Source organism: Onychostoma macrolepis, chromosome 23 (assembly GCF_012432095.1).
Source record: "Onychostoma macrolepis isolate SWU-2019 chromosome 23, ASM1243209v1, whole genome shotgun sequence".
Lineage (NCBI taxonomy): Eukaryota > Metazoa > Chordata > Actinopteri > Cypriniformes > Cyprinidae > Onychostoma > Onychostoma macrolepis.
The window spans coordinates 19,331,828-19,354,715 of NC_081177.1; the positions used below are offsets into that span (position 1 = coordinate 19,331,828).

Consider the following 22,888-nt stretch of genomic DNA (forward strand, 5'->3'; position numbering starts at 1 on the left):
CAGATGACCGAGACAGCAGCTACAATTCTCTATTACCTGACCTCTCAACATCTGTGTCTACTGCGGACAATGTGGAAAAGAAAGCAGGTGAGACAGAGAAAGATGAACAAAAATGGTAACAGCATAGAAAATAAGGAGAGAGGACTTGATTTTCAAATCAAACCCAAATGAAAGTGCAGGTCAAATTTTTAAGAAACATGTCTAGGTCAAAAAAAAAAAAAAAAAATTGTATTTTGGGAAAACTATTGTTTGGACAATTCATTTTGATTTTGCATTTTTTGTTGTATGACTTAATAGCATAATGCAAATAAAAAGCTATACTGAAATTATAAAGTATTTAAACATCTCAGTGGTTTGTACTTCTAATTTGTCAATTGAATTAAAAAAATTTGATGTATTACATTTATTTGTTATACGTACTGTAATAAATATGTATTACAGTATTTTTACTGTAAACTGTACATAATTTCAATTTTAAATGACTGAATTTGTAATGAACCTAAAAAGTTCATTTAAGGATGCATTAAGGTTTCTTATTTGATTTGTTTTGGTGTTAAACTTAGGAAATGTAACATTTTTAAATATGTAAAAATATTTAAACAATTTTAAAGTTTAAATATTATTAAATATTTATAAATCTCCCCTTATTTCCTTATTACTGTAAGTTCTCTCCTGAAAAACAAGAAATAGCGAAGACGGTTACAGATGAGAGAGATCAAGGACCCTTTTCTGATCAGAGCAAGGTTAAACAGAGGAGAGGCCTCACGCTGTCAATTTTGCATATGTCTTCACGTCTATAGCAATTCTAATCAACAACTCAATATCGAAGGACTGTGAAGGCCTACCATGAACATAACACATCAAGAAATCATTATTTCTACATGTCCACTGTTGTGTTTTGATTTTGACAGGGGTGTCAAAATTGCACACAAATTTGTCTTAAGAGGGCAGTGTAGTCTCTTGTCACACTCACACATCATCATGGCTTTCAATAATAAGTAGGTCCCGGTCATGTGATTATGAATGTAATGATTCTGAAGGCTCCTCAGCAGGGGTCATGGTAGCCTCTCTGTATTAGTCGGTCTCCTTTAGGGCCAGAAATGCGTTTGATTATCTTCTGCATTGCGATATTCTTTCTCCATCCCCCACTAGCAGTGCAACACGGAGCCGCCGAGCTCCTCAATCACAGATTAGCGCTGCCTCTGTGTGCAAATGGAGCAAATTACAGTGACATTACTGTCAGTCAGTCAGTCCCTAAACAAATCTACCTCGCTAACTACACATTTTTAAACCTCTCCTGTTAAATATTCAGTTCACTAAAGACCCTTTAGCGTGTCTGTTCGTGTCGTATGCGTGTTCGTGTATGTGTGCGCGCCAAGCTCTTGTGCCAAAGACGTTTTGATCCCAGTTGATCTCGAGATTTAAGCACACACCGCGCTTTTAGAACAAATCAAAGAAAAGCAAACACAAGCAGCCCTCAGTATTAAATCAAACACACGCTACCAGAATGCAAAACGGCAGTTTTTTTTGTTTTTTTCTTTTGGATTTGGCTTCCATTTCGGACTTATTTTTTTGCCTTGTTTTTTTTGTTTGTTTTTTTGCCTTGAGGTGCTCTGGTTGTGTTTGGGAGGCTTGAGGTTTCAGGTCTGTGGCGTTACGTTGGAGTCCATAGCAGCAGAGTGGATTAATGGCCATTAAGAAAAGTCAACAGATAAAAGACTAACAAGCTTCCATTCCAGATCCTTCCTCTCCGACCAAAGCAGAATAATAAGGTGGAGGAGGAGAGAGGACGTACAGGAGAAATGGAAGGACACATAGAGAAGAGGAGAACAGAGGGTGACCCGTACAGAGGAAACAAAGAGAGTTGGCATCTGTGGGACCGAAGTGTTTAAATGCATCAGGAAAGGTCCATTCCCAAAACAAGTTCAGTGTATTTCTGCCATCAATACCTTGAAATGGATCGGAATATATACAGTACAACACATTTGGACGAGGTGGAAAAGAAAATCCGCAGTTCAATTACAGAAACATATTCACTCCCACTCTCTGCTTTCGATGCCCAAATCAGTGGACTGTGAAGTCGAGGACGGACAGGTGATAATTTTCTTCTCCCACACACAGAGAGGGGAACGCTGGGAGAGAGAGAGCAGGACAGACAGGCTGAGGTATTTCCAGGTGAGCTTCCACCTGCGTATCTATATGCATAAATTAACGATTCAGAGGTCAGAACGAATGGAAAAGTGCTTCAGGACACAGCGAGTGCTTATTTACAGCAAATACAAAGGTCTATTAGTTTTCTTCTTGCTCTTTTTATCTTCTTTCTTTCCATTACGCCTCCAAATCAAAAGTGTCTTCATTTAGTTAGTGCCGTCTGGAGGATTGGCGTGCCGTAATTCCTCCTTTGAAGTAGCTAAAAACAAGGAAAATCAGAAATCGATGGCTCTCAGCTGGGAACGAATGGCGGTTAAACAGAGGGAGGCTGTGGAGAAGGCATGAAATACGGGAGCAGTATGTTGAGGACGCATCGAACCGTCCGCTTCTGCGCCGCAGTGTCCTTCAGAGATTCATCTCCATCTCTCGGCCGTTCCCGTTGAAATTATATGAAAGCAAAAGCTTGATGAAGCTGTGTGTTTTCTCTCTCTTCTAACATCTTTAAGAGCCAGATGATTTTCCTCAGTGACTGGAAAACCTCTGAGGAGGATCATGTAAGGGACGAGGGTATGCGTTTAGACAGAGAGTGTTGAGAATCGGTTCAGTTCTGTTGTAGTATGAGGTTCTCCAGCTCATCTGCCGATCGTAGCAGGAAGGCCGCAGACTCACGGTATCCCGCGATCAGCTGACGCACTGCCGCCACTTCTGTATGGCTGAGCTGAGCTGAAGCCCCGCCTCCTCCTCCATTCCTGCCGAGACTACTGGAGCTTGACGAGGAAGAATTTGAGGCCAGAGACTTCATACTGAGATCAGTAGGCCCTGAACGGAGAGGACAAAAAATATAATTACAGACATAAAAACAACTAAGAACACAGACATGGTAGCATATTAACCCAAGACTGCTCTTTTACTCTACTCCAATCAACAGTTCCATAGGAATGAAGTCAGTTACAAATAAGTGTGTACCAGAAAATAATGGCACACTCTTGTGGGCTGCATGCAATCACATACAGCATGACCAGTGTAGTCCAATCCTTCAGAAAATTACTCTTTTAAACCAGTTCTTTTTAGTGACTCAGAAACGAACGAATGACTCAGTCAGTCCTTTAAAGAATTTTAAACATAAAAAATAAAGTTTTACATGAGAAATGTAATTTAAGTTTACTTCAGCAGCTTTTGCAGCAGTTTTTGGTTGCATTGATTATATATACATTAAATACTTATATATACATTAAATTGCACTGCATAGTTTGGGCCCAGTTGTTACATTTTAAAATTCACTTGTTTGTAGTTCACCAAGTTTAAAGGTTTCCTGTATATGAAATATGTCCACATTAAATTGAATAAAACAGAATTGTGAAATCTTCATTATTACCCAGCCCCAGTAGTTAGCTGTCTACTTACACACTATTTTAAAGCTGTGGTTTTGACTCGAAGCCCCCCACTCTCCAACACGATATTTAACAACCATCTACATAATATGATATTAACAGAACTTCACGTATATAATTTATTAATTGTATTATGTTATTAATAGAAACTGGGAATGTCAATATATTTAAATTAATTAACCAAAATTCAGTATGTAAACGGTAAGTTATTTAATAAAAACAGTAGTTATGGAGGGGAAGAAAGCAATGAGATTTCAGTTTATATCCTGATTGTATGTTTTTTTTATTTTAATTATATGAAAGTTTTAGAATGTTAGAATGTTTCAATATATTAAAAAGAATATTATTAATTGCATTGATAAGAATAATTTCACTCATTTTAAGTCATCCTGCAGACCCCTTGGCCTGGTTGAGAACCACTTTTTAATGCATCCTAGGCCTTATATGTTGTAATTTAATCACATTTTAAGGCAACTTTGCTTGTATCCTGTATCCTTTCACAGATAAGGCAACTGTGTGAGTAAGCATCAAGTTCAAACTTCAGTTAGGATGCTGCCAGCTTCCTCTCTCACCGTTTGTCTGGGCGGTAGCTGTTGTCAGTGACACGGGGTGTTGCATGCTGGCACACAGTCCGCCATAACCACGATAACTGTAGTTGAGGCCTCCATTAATGTATAGCTGGTCCTGGGAGTAGGCTGTGGCAGCAAGGGAGTATGCAGAGTGGCTCAGTGAGACTGGCTCACGAGAGACCGCCTTATCCAGAGATAACGGCTCATCCTGAGAGAGAGATGATGTATATATATCAGGCTAACTTGGTTTTAAAATATCCAGAGACACCAAGACTGTTTCACAAGCATCACATACACTCATACAACGCTACTTACGTGTGCCTGGTAGACATCCATGCGCATTCTTTTGGCAGCTTTGCGTGATTCACTCTCACAGGCGGCTGCTAGAATGTTCTCAGCCATGGCTGAGGTCAGGTGGGGTGGCGTGGGTCGAGTCTGCTAATACATACAGAGTACATTTAATATATTAACTATTATGGACTAATTTTATGGGTCATGGTGAAAGAACTCTTCATTTCTCAGAATCACATTTTATATGTAATATGTTATACACTACCATTCAATTTTTTTATGTTTTTGAAAGAAGCCTCGTGCTCACTAAGGCTCCATATATTCAATCAAAAACAACAATATTATCAAATATTATTAAAATAACTGTTTTCTATTTGAATATATTTTAAAATGTAATTTATTCCTGTGATGTCAAAGCTGAATTTTCAGTATCATTACTCCAGTCTTCAGTTCACATGATCCTTCAGAAATCATTCTAATATGCTGATTTGATGTCTAAGAAACATTTCTTATTGTCATCAATGTTGAAAGCAGTTGTGGTGCTTGATATGTTTGTAGAAAATGTGATCATTTATTTTTCAAGATTCTTCAACAAATTAAAAAGAAAGAGCAACTGAAACAGAAATCTTTTGTAAAATTATAAATGTCTTTACTGTCACTTTTAATCAATTTACTCTGTCCTTGCTAAATAAAGTAAAATATAAAAAAATATATATAAATAAATACTTGTGTCTAATATTAAAATATTAATCTGCATATCGACGAATACATTTACAAAATATGTCTAAATTAGTTATGTAATAATTTCTGCTTTGTAGCAAAACTTGTTGTTCTTGGAGCGGTCAATTTAATTTAAATTGCAACTCCATCAATATTAATTTAGAATTTTTGCCTTCTTCACTAAACAAACCTGTACTTCTCAGTATCTGTACTGTGTTGACCACCAGGGGGCAATATAAGTCATCTAACCATTACAAAAAGCAGAAGGGGCTCAATGTGTTAGCGTGTACCTCCATGCCGTTCTTCTTCATGCGGCGGCAGGATTTGAGGTAGGTACGAATGCGTTTGCGAGCGCGTTCCTGGAACTCTGGGAACTGACGGCTGCAGGACTCAATAATGGCCTGGATCTTCTCTTTAGGCTGTTTAGAGATTGGCACCATACGGTCCAGGTTCTCATCCACAAAGAGACGCACAAACATCTAGAAAAACAGAGAGAAATGAAGTACTTCACATAAGTATGAGGTGTGAGCAGAGTTGGGTATAACCGTTACTCAGTAACGGGTTACTGTAATCTAATTACTATTTCCTGGTAACGCAGTAAAGTAATGAGTTAGATTTTAAATTTATGTAATCTGATTACAGTTACTTATGTCAATAAAATTACGTTACTTAAGTTACAAATGCAGCGTTAAAAAAGTATGCCCTTTAATAAAATCACAGGAGAATGTGAGCTAAAGTCCTAAAACATTTAGATGCAATGAAACGTTGCCTATCATATTTCAAAATGTTGCACTCAACATATTTTAGTCTGGCATTATAGTTTGGGAAAAGTTCAACAAGTGAATGTGTACAAGTGTATGTCAGAGTAACACTAATAAAGTAAAAAATAAATGACTCATCAGAATGAGATCAACTGCTGGATTAAACTGCATCGGCATCAGAATTCAAGGCTTATTCCTCACAGCACATCTTCTTCCAAAAACGAAAAGTAGCCGAGATGAACTTGAACCTTTCTACAGAGGTGAATTATCTTATAGCGCGCGATGTGCGTGGGCATGATCACATTATGTGAGCTCAGACGGGAAAGACTGGACCTCGCGTTGGTTTCATACGGATTATTTTATCAGAGAATATTTGTTTTCGACATGACATTTAATAATAGACACTTCAAGCTTTCTTTAGAAATACTGTATTTCTCATGTCATTTTCGTTCATTCTAGTGACTCGTTTCAGGATGATATTCACGGAGACTGAGAATGCAGAAAGCACACCCTATTTGTTTTCTTTATTTTACAAAACCAAAAAAAAAAAAGGTAGATATACAAATAATAGGCCTACTTATGCTTTTTTTCAGTCAATATGAAATTAATGAAAGAACTATGAGTTTCTCTTTGTAGTGTATTTTTTAGGTTTGATAACTTGAAAAGTAAAGTAAACTTGAAAGCAACTTGAAAGTAAAGTAATTAGTAATCTGATTACTTTTTAAATGCAGTAATCAGTAATGTAATCAAATTACAATTTTAAAGAAGTAATTAGTCATTTGTAGTGGATTACTTTTTTTTTTTTGCAATTTACCCAACACTGGGTGTGAGTGAAATCCACTCATAAAACGTGTATTGAGAAATTCTAGTTTGACTTACAAATACAAAGCCATGCCAGACCACATGGTTTACAGCTCTTTTTATGAAGTAGAAAATTATGAGTTGAATATCCTTATACTCACATTAAAAGCCTTCAACCTCTCTGGATCCACTCCTTCCACATCATTGATCTTATCGCTATCGTCGTGGTCATCATGGTCATCGTCGTCATCATCAGCGGCCTGAGGCCGACCAACAGTCAGATCTTCAGGGCATATCTCCATCTTTATTGAATCATAGCTGCCTGAACTGTATTGAGGAGACTGCAAAAACACACAAAGAAACCAAGGTAAGCCTTCTGTCTGCAAGAGCTTATTGACAATCAGAAAAGACTTTCAAAGGAGGACACAGACTGAAAGATGTATCAAAACGATGAAGTCTACCAATAAGGCCATTCATGGCCACCGACAGTGCTTCGGCTAATGAAAATCACGTCTTCAAGGTATAACAGTGTTATTCAGACATTCTCGGTACTAAGAGTCTTGGGCTGCATTTGAGATCGTGAATCTGTTTATTTGAAAGATATTTTTGCGCTCTTCTTTTCACAAAGACAATACAATTAGAAAGGAGATGGGAAGCAACAGAGGCTGACCATGGAAAAGAGGAATGAAATGAAAGTTTCTATTCAGAAAAGCCTTGCTCGGCATATTGTTCAAACCTCTCTGCATCTGTCTGAATGAAAAACGCTCCTGTGCCACGCTAGCTAACTGAATGAATGAGGTTTGATTGAGAGCCTTTGCATCTGTGGGTTCAACTCGCGTTGTATGCTCAAAACAAATCAATCTGTTGTGTACAAGGGTGAAGGAGAAATCTACAGGCATTACCAGTAGCAAGATTAGCAAATAAGTATCTTATAAAGTCAGGTACTTCATTTCCAAGTTGATACTAAACTAAATTAAAACCAGTGAAATTTTATTGCTGCTGGCATTGACTACTGAAATTTTGGTATTGTGACAATTGTAAGTAGCTTTCAGCATTTTTATGGTCCTAAATGATTATATATACCTTGTTATTATAGTCCCTGTTATCTCGGTCAAGGCGTAGCTCTGAGGATTTGGGGTATTTTCTGCGCAGCTCCTCTGCGTGCTCAGGGTTAAAGGTCGCCAGCATGGCGGCAGCACTAGGCAGGGCCTGACTCAGACTGTCGCTGAGGTTGACTGGTTGCTGGTCCTCAGAGGATGAGGACGAGGAAGTCGTGCTGAAGTCGAGTGGTGCCGCGGTACCGTTTCCGTTGCCGTTGCCGTTAACCTCAGCATACGAGCCCGATCTGGGTCCTGTCCCCGTACTGTCACTCACTCCGGCCGCACCTACCGAGGGAGGAGTCAGTGTGCGAATCCCATTGCCACTCCCACTTTCAGAAGATGAATCATCTAAAACATACACAACGCACAGCGAAAAATTAGTTTTACAACAGACAAAACACCGTACTGTTCCAACAACATACAGTTTGATTATTCTTAAAGGCGCAGCATGTAAGTTCTAGCTCTAAAATATAATGACAATTTCCCAAACTAATTTTCAATTTCCTAAACATTCCCAGATTATTGGTCAGAAAAGCAGGCAATTATGCCCCAAAAGTATAGTTGAGCTGCTATAAGTTTTGGTCCCCAAACAAACAAAATGTTGAAAGTGCCACAGAGCAACAGTGCTTAGGGCAATGAAGCAATTTACTTATAGTAATACTGGAACAGAAGAAAGTATTTTACATTGATGTATGTGCTGTTCGGTACTGTCCAGTTCGAAGAGCTGGATGTATGGAAATTAGTTTATGAAGAGATCTATACTACAGCAGAGCTGAATAAAGTACCACACACACACACACACACAGACACACAGAAACATACACCCCTGTGCTTAAATACACAACCCAGATATAGAAGTGCAATACATTTTGTGAATTTTGAGAAAAAGTGTTCCTTTCAGAAATGACATGTATGGCATTTAATTTTTTTACCATTCTTTTTTTTTTTTTTCTCAATATATGCATTATATTACGATAAAATTGTGCTTAACTCAATTGAATGTGTATTTGTAGTGTACTTTAAATCAAGTATATTTATAAAAAAATAATAATAATAAAAATACGTGCTTGCAGATAATATAATATTGATTAAATAAAAGGCTACTTTGTACTTAAAGAGAGCAAACTTTCTTGACTATTTCTTAACACACAAGTAGATTTTGTAATAATGGCAAATTAAAAGTTTTATTTTTAAAGTATATTTATCCTTATGTAAAGTATAATCATTTTAATTGTAGTGTGTTATTCGATATGTTAATATAATATTAATATATTTTAATGTATATAGTTAATATATTTTAAATGTACTAAATTGCAATTCATTTGAAAATATTTGTAATTGCACATTTTTATATTCATGGCATACAGTGCAAGTTTCAACAGAAATGACATGAAAGTACATTTTTACTATAAATGCTTGTCAGTACATTTGGGCACTTTAACCTCAAAGACAATTATGTAATTACAAAGTAATTATGAAATTACATAAATATGTACTTAAATCGTACTCAAGTGGGTCAAAAATCACTGTTAAGTTCAATTAACTTAAGTTCAATCAAAAATAATCTTGCACATACAAACAGATACCTCAGCAAACTAATACGGCAAATCTAGATATAAAGAATTGTGAAAATAAGAAACGGTTGTGCGGTTGTAATGCCTACACAAAGCTATAGGGGGAAACAACGGCAAGGGCAGAATTGGGGTTAGTGTACAGTGCCAACAGGAAAAACAGAGACAGAGGGAAGAAAAAGAGAGAACAGGATGGATTGGATGTAGAGGAGAGGGCACAGGCCGGTTGGAGAAGGAGGGATGGAGATTGGATGAAAAGAGGGAGGGGGTGATGCGGAGTGAGTTAGGGGACGAGGGCAGCGGGAAGCAGGTCAGAGTCAGGGGCACTGAACATCGATGGAGGAAGGGAGAGGAGGATGGGGGGATGGTGAAATTATCAGTGGAGAACACTGGATAAGAGGATGTGAGAGGGAGGAAGATAAAAGAAAGCTGGGTTTTACGGAAAGGGATAGGGGCAGAAAGAAAGAGGGATGGAAGAATAAGCCCGAGAGTGAGACAGAGGCAGAAAAAGAGACATCGAATGTGTGTTGGGATGAGCGTGGCAGAGACAGCCGCATATTTATTGGAGTATAAAGAGTATTCATGCAGGGAGAGGAAGGCCAGACTAATGCCTGCCAGCTCTGCTAAAACGCTCTAAAGCGTTCGCATACACACTCTCACAGTTTTTCTTGCCATTGCCTCCTTCACTGGTCTTTCAGGAAAGGTGTTTGAATGACAGATGAGAGAGCTCCCAGTGTAATGTCCATAAAATGTGTGAGTGTGTGCGCGGGCGCTGCAGTGGATGTGTCTCTCATGCGCCGTGATGTGCTGAATACACTATTTGCTTGCCTCTGCTCAGGAAACGGCTGCAGCAGTCAGGCTTTTGAAGTGCAGATACTGGGTCGAGGCTGCCGCTGCGTTTCTCTCGGGTATGTTTTGACCAGCTTGCAAATGATCGGTAGTTACACTGGCACTTAGCTACGATCTTCCTGACATGTGCACACAGGCTTCAATATTTACTTTTTGCCACTTGTCAACGGCGAGTGAATTGAGACATTTCAAAGAATTTAAGTACATATATGATATACATTTTTTATAAAGTCTCATATGGTCTCATATAATCTGTATTTGAAAATTGTGAAATTGTTTTCTATTTTAATATATTGTCACATATAATTTATTCCTGTGATGCAAAGCTGCATTTTCAGCATAATTACTCCAGTCTTTAGTGTCACATAATCCTTTAGAAATCATTCTAATTTGCTGATTTGATGCTCAAGAACAATTTCTTTTTATAATCAATGTTGAAAACAGCTGTGCTGCTTAATTGCGGAAACTATGATAACATTTTTTTTCAGGATTCTTGATGAATGGCAATTTCATAAGAACAGCATTTATTTGAAATTTATTTTTTGTAACATTATAAATGTCTATACATGCATCCTTATTGACTCTAAACTGTATGATAAATATTAATAATATTAATACTAAAAATGTACTAATATTATGCCATTCTATTTATGTTTTATGCTTTTATGCTTATGTCATTCATAACATGAAAATGAGTTTAGTAATGTATGCAAACAATACAATAAATTACTTTCTACAGAAACCCACCAAATTTTGACATTAATCAGTAGACCAGATGTTAAATACCTGATAACCAAGTAGAAAAGCATGAATATAGGTTAAAATATTGCTCGAATTGAAAAAAAGTCAACTGGCCACTTTGGAGCATTAGCTGTCCACACAGAATTAATCTCTGAGATAACTGGACTGATGGGAGCTGCTTTATCATAGTAGTGTAATATTCAGACCAGCTCAGACAAACATGCACAAAGACCCATGTGCTTTATAGCAAGGCCAGTGGAAGGGAGTTTGATAACCTCTTTAACACAATATGAATCTCTAAAAGCAGGTGGCAGGAAGCTCTCCTTTCTCATTCAATGCAAATAATGACAGCCAATAAAACCTCTTAACCGCGTGACGAGCGTGAAATATGATTAGCCCTGGCTCATGTCACTCAACTGGCCCCGGTCCAGTTCACTCCTGCGGAGAGAGTTCCCCTTTTAATCATCCAGAGTAAAAGCAATACAGACAAGCCGACTGTGTCTGAACTTCCTCCATGCATCCATCCATCCATCCTGCTTTTAGACTCAAATACTACCCATCCTACAAATACAATAGTTCAGGGTGAGATATTTCATGTAATGTTTTAAAAACTCATTCTACTTCTATTCAATGTTAACTGTAAAAAAATCTACATCTCTGAGGAAACAAAACAGTGGGCCGAGTGATTGTCGCTATGTTTATTGCTGCAATTACTCTAGCAGGTGTGTGTGTTTGCATGTGACACACAGACACGCAGAGGGGTGCAGGCACAACAGTCGATAGCACCGCTGTGCTTCCTGTCTCAGAATCTCAGTAACGACCAATCAGGCGTAATGATCCAGTCGACACAGCAGGGCCTGTGAGGAGTCACAATAACACAAACATTTCATCAAGGGGTGCTGTCCGTGCCCTGATTGGCTGAGAGTATAGACGATGTACTTTTTGATCCCGCCACACATATGTATCAGGCATCTAAACAGGGTGGCAGCAAGCGGGAGGGAATGAGTGATGATCGGCTCTTTTCTTGCGCAGTAATTGACTGTTTTTTTAATTCATGTGGATGACCTCCAATTAGTGTGCTCCTCCGATAAGCCTGAGCCCGTCAGTCAACTCCCCCCTCTGCAGTCTAACAGAATCTCCTTCACTGCACACCTACCAAACACATTTCTTACAGATTCTCCCTCCTCATCCCTCGCCTCTTCAGACTAGCACCAGTCGATGGGTTGCTTCAATGACAAATCACACACCTGTGCAACTTTTCTGAGATTTTCATGGTGAAAACTGTCCAACAGTTAAGCATAGCACTCAGCACTTAAGATATTTATAAATACACCATAAATTAAATAGAATTATAATTTTTAATAGAATGTGCATGATAAATTGCTTGCAATGTTCCTCATTCTATCTATCAATCTATCTATCTATCTATCCATCTATCTATCTAAAAAGTATTAATATTCTAATTTACATTATTGATAGAATTATATACAAATTCACACACACACAATTTTTATATAATTCTATCAATAATGTATGTTTTATATAAATTATGATATATGAATTATTTATTTATATAAAACAATATAATTAATAATATATAATAAAATCATATATATAATATAAATAATATTATATTATAAAAATTATGTATTAGGAACATTGCAGACATAATATTTATATACATGCACATATATAATATACACATATAGATGCACACGAATACATAAATATACACATTTTCTGATAATATTTTGTATATACATTTTGTATGTATATTATTTAGTTTTAGTTTACATATATTTTTATATATCTAAAGTACAACTGATGCAAAGGAGGGAAATTCACTCCTTCTTCCACCCCCATCCATCCATCTCGACCTCTTTCTCTCACTTCTGCACAATAGAGACCCACCCTGTCTGCTTGCACCACCCCTCCTCTCCTCTCTGGCTCTTCTCAAAAAACAAAAAAACAAAACAGGAGCTTGGATACTGGAAGTGAAAGAGAGAGAGCTGACAGTGCGGTCCAGCTGCTCTGAATGTCACAGTGATTCATTGGGGCATTTAGCGCACTGGGGACAGGACAACACTGGAGTGTGTGTGTGTTTAAGAGGGCAAGGGTCTAACAGGCACAAGGGCACTCACACAAACATGCTGATTGAAACCAGGCTCGTTGAGTTGCTGTCAGGTTGTGAGGATGGTCCACAGACAGTCGATCAATGCTTTACCCATGATTCCCCTGGGGTGTGGGGGCATAGGGCAGGCGGGAAGAGCAGAGTGCTGCATCAGCCACCAGCTGCCAACAAACTCATCATAAAATACTTCCTTAACACACACGTACACAAAACCATGAACGCACATAACCATTACTCCCTCGCTTTGAGACATCCAGTTTTCATTTATACACACGCACTATGGCTATGTTCCAAAATTAAGTGAGCTGCCTACCAAGACTGCATTTTGACTGCATTTTAAGGAATCACAGGTCAAGGCAGAAGCAACAATGTCAAACCAAATTGTAAATTCACCAAGATCGAGTTGTGTGAAATCTTGCTTATAAACATACACTTTATTCAATACTGAAAAATATATCAATAAAATTGTTCAATCTAGTTAAAAATGTACTGTTTTACTTATTTGTGCTATTTGTTAGCAACATGCCAACTTCAAACTAATGAAATCACTTGCAAGTTAAAGTGCAGTCAAATTAGCAAAATTCAGTCCAGTCCATTATCAATAGTGTAGGGATGCCTGAAGAACTGATTACTCAAGATGTCACTTCCAAATTAAGCAGCTTTATATCAGTCAACACAGTGAATTTGTGCGTTCAAAGTTTAACAAACTTGAGTCTGAAGCAAAATCCAATGCCTCACTTGCACCTGTGTTTAGCCTGCAGGATTTTACAGTACAAAGGTAAATTGTGTCCGCTCCCACTGTAAAATACGATTTTTCAAAGTTGTCAATACAACAAAGACTATTGGACTATGATTTTCAAGAAAACATTCAAAAGAACATATTGCTTGCCATTGCTTCGTACTGTAAGTATTTGCAAAATTTACTAACAATTTCTGAGTGAAAATGGTTTCAAATGAAATTCTACATGATTTTTTCCCCAGTGTAGCATTACTTTTTTGTGGCGCACAGGCTGTGCAGTGTTCATGCCTATGTAAAGCATTTCAAATCATTCCCTTACAACATTGTATTCAGTTAGGATGCTGTCTGAGTGAGATGCATGCTAAGTTTTGAAAGTGAGCTTGTACAGTATATTCAATTTGTAGGTTTTTCAGTTCTCAGTGGGCATTAGAAAAGCTGATTGGTCACTCAAAACAGTGAACTCAAGTCTCATTCTCATCAAATCAAAGAAATATGCAGTTCTCCACACTGTTTGTAATAACTTGTTAATTAAAATGAACCATACATCAAACTTTACTTGGCCTAAACACTGATTCTTCTCAGGATTATGCACAAACATTTTAATCAATATGATTTAATCTACAACAGCGATTTCATATTTTACAGGAGCCAGTATAAATCAATGTTTTCATTGTAGTCCGGTCTGCGAACATTGATTTAAATAAACGCTACTGATAAAGCATGGCATTAATTAAGAGAATTGTTTCTTTAATGCAGCAATGGGCCAATAAATTAAATTAAACTATGTCATGTACGCAGCATAGCCTGTAGCTCCTGCAGTGCGTAGGGGACAGCGAACTACACGGAAATCTAGTTCACCATTCGATCAGCTCAATTCTACAACATCAGAACAACTAAAGCATGAATCATAGAGCTAAAAATACTACTTAACCATGTGGGCCTTCACACATGCACTCGCACACACACATGTGCACGCATGAGCATGCCAAAATTCACACCATGCAAACACTTACACGTGCTTCAACACACATGGTAAAATGCACACAGATATGCACAGGCTCAAGCACAGGAAACTGAAAACCATGTTTTTCTTTTAATGCATGTAAAAAAAAAAAAAGTATTTAAAAAAGCATAAAGATCTAATGCTATGATGTCCAGGCATTTAAGTGTCCAAAGTGTCACTGTATTTTAAAAAATCAAAATGCATTCACAAACAAATACACAAATGTTTCACTCAACAGTCAATTTATGAGTCCATGAGACTACACATGGCGTGACTTGGATTCCATTTGCCACAAACAAATAATACACTGTTTCATTCACGCACACACACTCAAGACAAAGAACAGAGCTCTCTACACCCGCGCACGCTTATGCATGTATATATTCACGCATAAGAATGTCTGTTTTTCCAAATAATATACTGAATGTGCATGCATATGCATACCAGCATACCAGTATATTAGAAAGAAGTGCAATTAAGAGTGTATATATTATGGATGTTACAGTGATATGACCACAGTTTGGAGGCTAAAACTCACAAATGCAACTTACTGCTCAGGTAAAGCCACTCTAGGTACTTGTTCAGGTACTTGTTCTTTTCCGAAGAGCTGGATTTAACGGAGCAGAAACACGGCAGGAGTTTTTCTGGAAATTTCCACAGATGTTCGGAAGTCATAATTATGATGTGCATTAAAGTGGCTTCGTTCAGAATAAAATGGACACTTTGGATATTTCAGTTATTCTTTTTCATTTAAAGGATAAGCAGGAATTGTTTTAAACAAAAAGAGTATCAAAAGATGCACATTAGGTGCACATCTATTATCTAGCACAGAGAATGATGAGACTGTCGCCTCATTAAAAAAGCTAAATTGCTAGTTTCTGCCAAGCTTTATGGTTGTTCTTCATCAACAGTACACAAAACTAAATTGCAGAGTCAACAGTCAAAAACTGATTGTAAAATATATTATTATTCTTCTTATTATTATATCCACAACGTCCGTTAAAAAAATTACTTCTTTAAAGGGAAATTTACCCCAAAATTAAAATTCTCATTTACTCACCCTCATTTTGAAGAATGTTTTAGCAGTTTTTTTTGTCCATACAATGAAAGTCAATGGAGTCCAAAATAACGCTGGACCCCACTGACATTCACTCTATGGAGAAAAAAAACACTTCAGAGTTTGGGGTGACATACATTTCAGAGTTTTGGTAAATAAACGAAGGCAGAATTAAAATTTTTGTGTCAAAAAATTCCTTTAAGTAATATTCTCTCAACTTGGAAGCTAATTTTCGGTAGTATTTGTACACACTGAACAATGTGTACTTTTTTTGTGTTACCTGCACCCAGATATCCTCATTTATTTGTCAGCATATGTCATGTCTCTATCATGTAGCATCAATTTAAAATAAAAATTCACCCCCTCTACTGAATAGACAGTGAACTCTTATTACCCCATCTTGCCAGCAGTGAGTAAGCCATTTAAGAAAATCCAGAATTTTCTAATTACAATGGCAACATTGTGTTGCTGTTCATCTTGTATATACAATCATCGTGACATGACTCATAAGACAGTTTGAGAACTTGAGAGGAACAGTAAGACTGATCATACAGCACCATTTACCGTTTTACCGTGTATGTGGTGGGTTTGAACCCACCGTGTTTTTTTTTTTTTTTTTTTTTTACATGAGGCCCGGTAGTTTATTTTTTTCCCAAGCCTCAGCGGAGCTGACCTGAGCACAAGCAGTAACAGATGCTAATTCTTTCACTTCTACTTCCCCAGCCGCCCTGCAGGGAGTGTGTGCATGGACGCGTATGTGTGTCGGACTCCCCTCTGCGGGATTACAATGGATTATCCTGCTAAGACGCGGCACGAGCTGCTCCCCATGCCGGCACAAGGCCTGGCATTGCCATAGCAACAAACCCCCACCGAAACCCCCAGCGTTGTAGCAGTGACAGCTGTCCCCTACCCAAAAGAGAGCGAGGAACGGGTCAGCAGAGTGAGAGTGGAAGAAGGGAGGATTTGAAATGGTTGGGAATGTGCAAAAACAGAATGAAGATGCCAAGAGGCGAGCCAGACAGATGGAGGTAAAAGCAAGTCTGTGCTGGAATGACAGAAGGTGGAGGAAAGAAAGTAAGAAAGAGGGAGAGGTTTATCTTATTGGCTTTGTCCTTTGCTGTCTTGGTGCCCCTGACACAGCAGATAATCTTCACTCCAGACACCTGGGAAGAGCAGCGTCCCTGAACAAGACTCAGCATGTGCTCAGAAACGTTCACACATGATGGACTTCTCAAATCTTCTGGGTTTTATGAAACATCCTTCACCAAAAAATGTAAATTCTGCCATCATTTACTCTCCCTCATTTCATTACAGACCTGTATGACTTACTTTTGTCTATGGAACCTAAAAGAGAAATTTGGTCGCTATTTTCCGTTGTACAATTTTCAGTTAGACTGAATGGATATTGGAGATTTTGAGCCTCAAAAAAAGATGCAAAAGCACAATAAAACTATGATAAAAATGACCTTCAAGTCAAAAAAGGTTGATGTCCACTGTTATAAATCACTTTTATGATGCTATTGTGTTGCTTTCTTGGGAATGGACTTTAAATATACTAAAAAGAGTGGCCAGAATATTATCCAGAATTTCACCTTTTGTGTTCCACTGAAGAAAGACATAGTCATACAGGTCTGGAAAAACATGAGGGTGAGAAAACAATGAGAGAGTTTTCATTTTTAGTTGAGCTATTCCTTTAAGGGCATGCATAGCTATGAGGAATGAAGGATTTGATTTTAAGAAGTTTAACTATGCCCCTCACACACTCGGTGTGTAAATCCTAATGGCACAGCTGATGAGAGACGGTAATCAGGTAGATTTAATGGGCCTGGCTGAAATTCCCCAGTTTGGGCTCCAAACTGAGCAGAGATAATTAGAGAGGGGCTCAAAACCCCCTTTCACATTTAATAAAGAAAAGTCATTTATTAATCTCTGCTTCCCTCCCCCTTCCTCTTCTCCTCGTCTCTCTCTTAGGACTGCTGGTGCTTCTTTTGAACAGAGAGTTTTCTGGGTTGTTATAAGTGGGCTGTTCTGTTTGTCTGTAATACTTCAATACAACAGACCCAAGAGCCCAGTCACACCACACAAAGAACACAGTACAGTTAGTCAGTACAGTTTATACAGCAGTAACTGTGTGTGTTTGTGTGTGGTTCATGTATAACTTACGTTATGGGGCCAAATTTTCCCACAAAAATGGAAGTATCCAAAATCCTCGTCCATGTGGGGACATTTTTTGGTCCCATGTGGAAACAAGCTTAAAAATTATACAGAATTAAGTTTTTTGAAAATGGAGAGTACCCATAAACCATAAAAACCAACGTGTACGTGTGTGTGTGTGTGTGTGTGTGCGCGCGAGTACACCAATTATCAAAAAGGTAAGATTTGTTTTTCACAGATTTGCACATCTCTTATAAAAATCTTAACCATAGTTTCCAAAATACCATCAGACTATTTCATACAACAATTTATGTAAAATAAGTTTTGTGAACTATTTACACATTTAGTTTTTACTAATAGTTTTATGAACAATCTATATATAAATGTACAATTTATATAAAAATGGTTTCACAAACACTTCACATTAATTCATAATGCTTCTTAATATTGTAACTAAGATCAAATCTTAAAATGATACAATTGCTTTTTAATTTCCCGTGTCTCAACTGGAAGACCACAGCGCTTAGTTCAGTTCCTAAGAAACACACATACTAATAGATTGCACTGAATGTACTGTAAAGCCCACAATATACTTGTTTTGACTCAAACTTATATACTTATTGGCCTATACGTATATATACAGCCGAACACATAGCCTTTCAAAGTATATTCTATTTGATAGCATGCATGAACCCAGGAGCTTGACACATGCACTAAATAAATTAATACAAAAAGTAAATAAAAATAATTCAGGGTACATGTGCAACCTGAGCATACAGAGTATAGTTAGAAAAATCTGGCTTATGCTTACGATGAAATTTACATCACGTATACTGCATGCATACCCTAGCATTGATTAATACTCTGGACTTCAATTGCAGTGCATTTTGATCTACTGATTATTATTTTACAGAAGTGTGGTACTTTGTCAGAAACTAAAATGCTTACATTTGCCTTTATAATCAGATTAATAGAAAACCACAATATTTTATAATATCTTAAAGTCAACATATCATAACTGGACCTTCTGGTAATAAAAAATAACAAAAAAACCTTCTCTCTGGTGACATATGCAGGAATTCTCCATTCATTTAGTCACTTAAACCCTGTCCTGCAAGCTCGGGTTTATCTCAAAATCTAATCAACAACCTATGCACAGAACCAAGTAACACTCAAATGTATATCACAAAACAGGAGAAAAAAAAAGATCTGTTGCTACTTCCATTTCATTGTCAAGTTAATATCGTCATGCCTTTACAAGTCGAAAGTGCTACAGAAAAATCACCCTGCGGTCTGAGCCGCATTGTAAATGAGAGGAGGTCAGGCTAGAGGTACAGTAAAGCTGTGGTCAGCTGAGACGCTGAATCTGGGCAGCAGTTCAGCTGGTTATAGGATGTGAGTAGACAGGCCTGTGAAAGCATTGCCCGGCCTTTCCATCGGCCTTTCACCCAATTCCCTAGGAAAAAGGCATGGAAGGGGGAAGGGACAGAGATAGAGAGAACGAGAGATGGAATAAGAGAAATAAAGACAGAGAGTGCCCAAGGCAGTGGCTTTCTCTCTGTCACAGTTTGTTCCCCTCTTTCCATCTTTCGTGAGTGCCATATTGGTATGATGAGAGCGAGAGACAGGGGATGAACGAGATATGAAGGTGTGGAGGAGAGAGACAGCTAACTGAAAAGTGTCAGGGTATGTTTCTTTAGCGTGTGCAGCCATTTTTCTGCTCTGAATAGTTATGAATGTGCTGAGGGCAGAAACAAATAGAGCATTTAGCGTAGCATGGAGGACAGCGGAGGAGATGGAGAGAGAGGGGGATGGAGGAAAGAACATGGGGGGGGAGAGGAGGGTCTATCATGAGATTGAAGGAATGACAAAATTACACGCCATGAAGAACCATTCCTCCCTTGTTCAGCTCAGTACAGTATACCTCTGTAGCCTTGCTAATAGTAGTCATAAAGTGTGTGCGCACACACAAAAACAGAACAACAGACAGTGTCTTGTGCCAGAATCAACCCACTGTTTGTCTGTTATGCTATCAGTCGTCCAAAGCTACATGTGGATCTCAGTCTGTTCTTTGCGGCACGGATGAACTGGCAGGCGACGCAAAAAATGCAATGGTGTCAACGGCTGTTATAAGCATGACACTGGAAATGAGGAAGTTTGATGCAGGATTTAAAGGGATAGTTCACCCAGAAATGAAAATTCTGATATCATTCATTCACCCTTGTGTCATTTCAAACCCATAAGATATTTTTAATGTAACCTGAGAGATTTCTGTTTAGGTAACCAAAATTTAGAAGATCCAAAAAGGTCATAAAGGCATCTTAAAATTTATCCATTTTTTCTTGGTTGCTGAGTGAAAAAAAAAAAAGTTGACTGTCACAAACAATGCCTGATCAAAATGTGTAATGACTTCTATGACTACATGTAGGTTACGTGAATTTCGTAGGTTTAAGTTAGCATGCAATGTTAAGTGTGTTAAGCTATTGCACTGACCGGTTTGTTTGCAAAACAATGGCAACTTTAAAGTCACAATGAAACAGAAGTAGCAAAAGATTGTTTCTTTGGTATAATGATATAGGTCCAAATGTAACAGATTATTGAAAAAGAAAGGGTGGGGACTTATTTCTATACATCAGTTAATTGGATGAAGGCAGATCTGAATGTAAGCTTGTAGTGGATCGTAAGAAAGGGGGTGGATTTGTCAGCACTAATAGCCTCGTGGGCAGCGCTCTGACATACAGCTACGTTGTGCTTCAGGTGTCCTGATTTTGAGTCCTGACTTGCAGACCTTTCCCGATCCTATCCTGTCCTATCAAATTATAGGCAAAAACAACAACAAAAAGGGGTGGAGTTTAAGTGGATGAAATTGAGAAGTCATTTCACAGGAAGAACCAGATTAATGCATTTTGATTAAATGTTAAGTAAAAAAAAAACTAAACAAATTTAATTGCATCATTTCCATTCAATAACAATTAAGAATTGAATTTTCATTTCATGCCGATTTTAAGACCAAACAGAAGCCAACTGTTTACTGTTAAACTAATGCACATGCAATTGGCTTAAATGACTGGTGCCCACTTATCTGCTTTTCAGCAAATCTGTTGTTACCGGCTTCACCTTATATCACCTTATTAATATTCATGATCCAGGCGGATAAGGTTTTATAATGTGCCCCCGACTTTTCATATCGTTCCTACGCCCCTGGTAATTACCCACAATTCTTTGCAGCTCTGCAATGTGCAAGTGTTCCTCTATTTTAGACATACACAAGGGAGAGCAGATGAACAACAGGTTGAGCAGCTTACTTCACACAGTCACACTTCATAGCAAATGAATATTGTATCCCAGAGACAGGAGGAGTTTAGAGAGAAAATAAGGTGCTGCTAACCTCTACTTGCTCTCTCTCTCTCGTCACACACATGCTCATTTACAAGTCTGTAGTGCTACTCAAAACAAGCAATGATTTCCAATACTAAACGTGGGTCGAATTTGCTCTGAAATAGCTTTTGGTATGAAGCCCTATACGTATTAACGCCCCGACACGCTTAACCTACAAATATACACAAGCACGTTCACCAACTCAAGTTGAGCTGACACAATAGGAGATCTACGGACCATCCACACCTTCCGTTTGTCTCTGAATGCAGGTGCACGTTCTGGCGCTGGCCCAAAATGAAGAGGACAAATGGATAGAGAAAAAGCAGATGACATGAGGGCTTAAGAGACGAGAGGGAAGGGATACGTAGGAAGCGGAGGGTAAGGGATGGGGGTATTTAGCAATGCACCACTCTGAGAGGAAGAGAGGGTGCTGGCGGAGGGGTGGGGGGAGGGTACGAGGAACATTTGCAGTGTTAAAGGAACCATCTTCCTCCTGCGGTGGTCTTGAGGGAGAAGGGAGGAATACTGGGAGTACAGGGAGTGCAGGGGGGAGATTGAATTATTGCATCTTAGCCCACATGTGGACATGGACAAAGACAAGGCTGGGGAAGGAGAATGCGCAAGAAAAAGAGAAAAGCCAAAACCAAAAGGATGATATGGCTGTAGAGAGAGAGCATGGAGGGGTAGGGGGCAAAGAGCACAAATACTTTACCTGTCAGCAGATAGCAAATTTGATGTTGTAGTTTAACATGCTGTGTAGAACACCAGAGATTGAACAGCTCAGTGTCACCTCTCAATACTGGTGTCATTTATGCCCCAATCAAATTTCCACCAAATCCCAAAATAATTAATAATATTATTAATTATTATTAAATAATATTATATAAATTAATAAATAATATATATTTACTAAATTATTTATTAAATGCACACATAAACAAACACACGCACGCACATATACATACATATATATGTATTATACACACACATTTATATATGTGTGTATATATATATATATATATATATATATTTATATTACACACACAGCTACATATTTATATTATATATTTTAGAATAATATAACATACATACATAATTATAAATGAATGAATGAATAAATAAATAGATATTTATTTATATGTATATACAGTATGCACAATAATAATAATATCTGCTAACAAAACTGCTAATATCTGCTAATAATTGACAGCAAGAATGTGAATGTCTTCGGGCAGCTCAGTTTCTCTTGTAATTCAGTTCTGCTCCGTTTTGTCATGCATGTGGAAATGTATCTGTTTAAAATGCTAAATAGCAGTTTACTGGAATCCTACACCAACCCTGACTGTCTCCGAACAGACGCTGCTGCAAGAGTATGTCTCTTTAAATGTGCAGTAAAGTGACTGTACACGGTTTTGTAGCTTACAAAAATTTTAAATTTAATTACACAGTGGGATGGAGTGGGAGTGTGGCCGCGGGCAGCG

At 37.9% G+C, this 22,888-nt stretch overlaps 1 protein-coding gene across 3 annotated transcripts in view; it reads right to left on the reverse strand.

The window, feature by feature from the left end:
* Positions 1-209: 209 nt before the first annotated feature.
* Positions 210-22,888, reverse strand: part of nol4lb (nucleolar protein 4-like b) — a 97,708-nt gene continuing 75,029 nt past the window's right edge. For 2 of the 3 annotated variants that reach the window (XM_058764130.1, XM_058764128.1), the window contains 6 exons: positions 7,768-8,132; positions 6,846-7,025; positions 5,413-5,601; positions 4,427-4,549; positions 4,115-4,319; positions 210-2,970 (listed from right to left, as the gene is read on the reverse strand). In XM_058764130.1, the coding sequence (XP_058620113.1) occupies positions 2,753-2,970; positions 4,115-4,319; positions 4,427-4,549; positions 5,413-5,601; positions 6,846-7,025; positions 7,768-8,132 (1,280 nt within the window). In that variant the 3' untranslated portion in view covers positions 210-2,752. The remainder of the gene's footprint in view (positions 2,971-4,114; positions 4,320-4,426; positions 4,550-5,412; positions 5,602-6,845; positions 7,026-7,767; positions 8,133-22,888) is intronic. The other variant, XM_058764129.1, reaches the window with a different exon arrangement.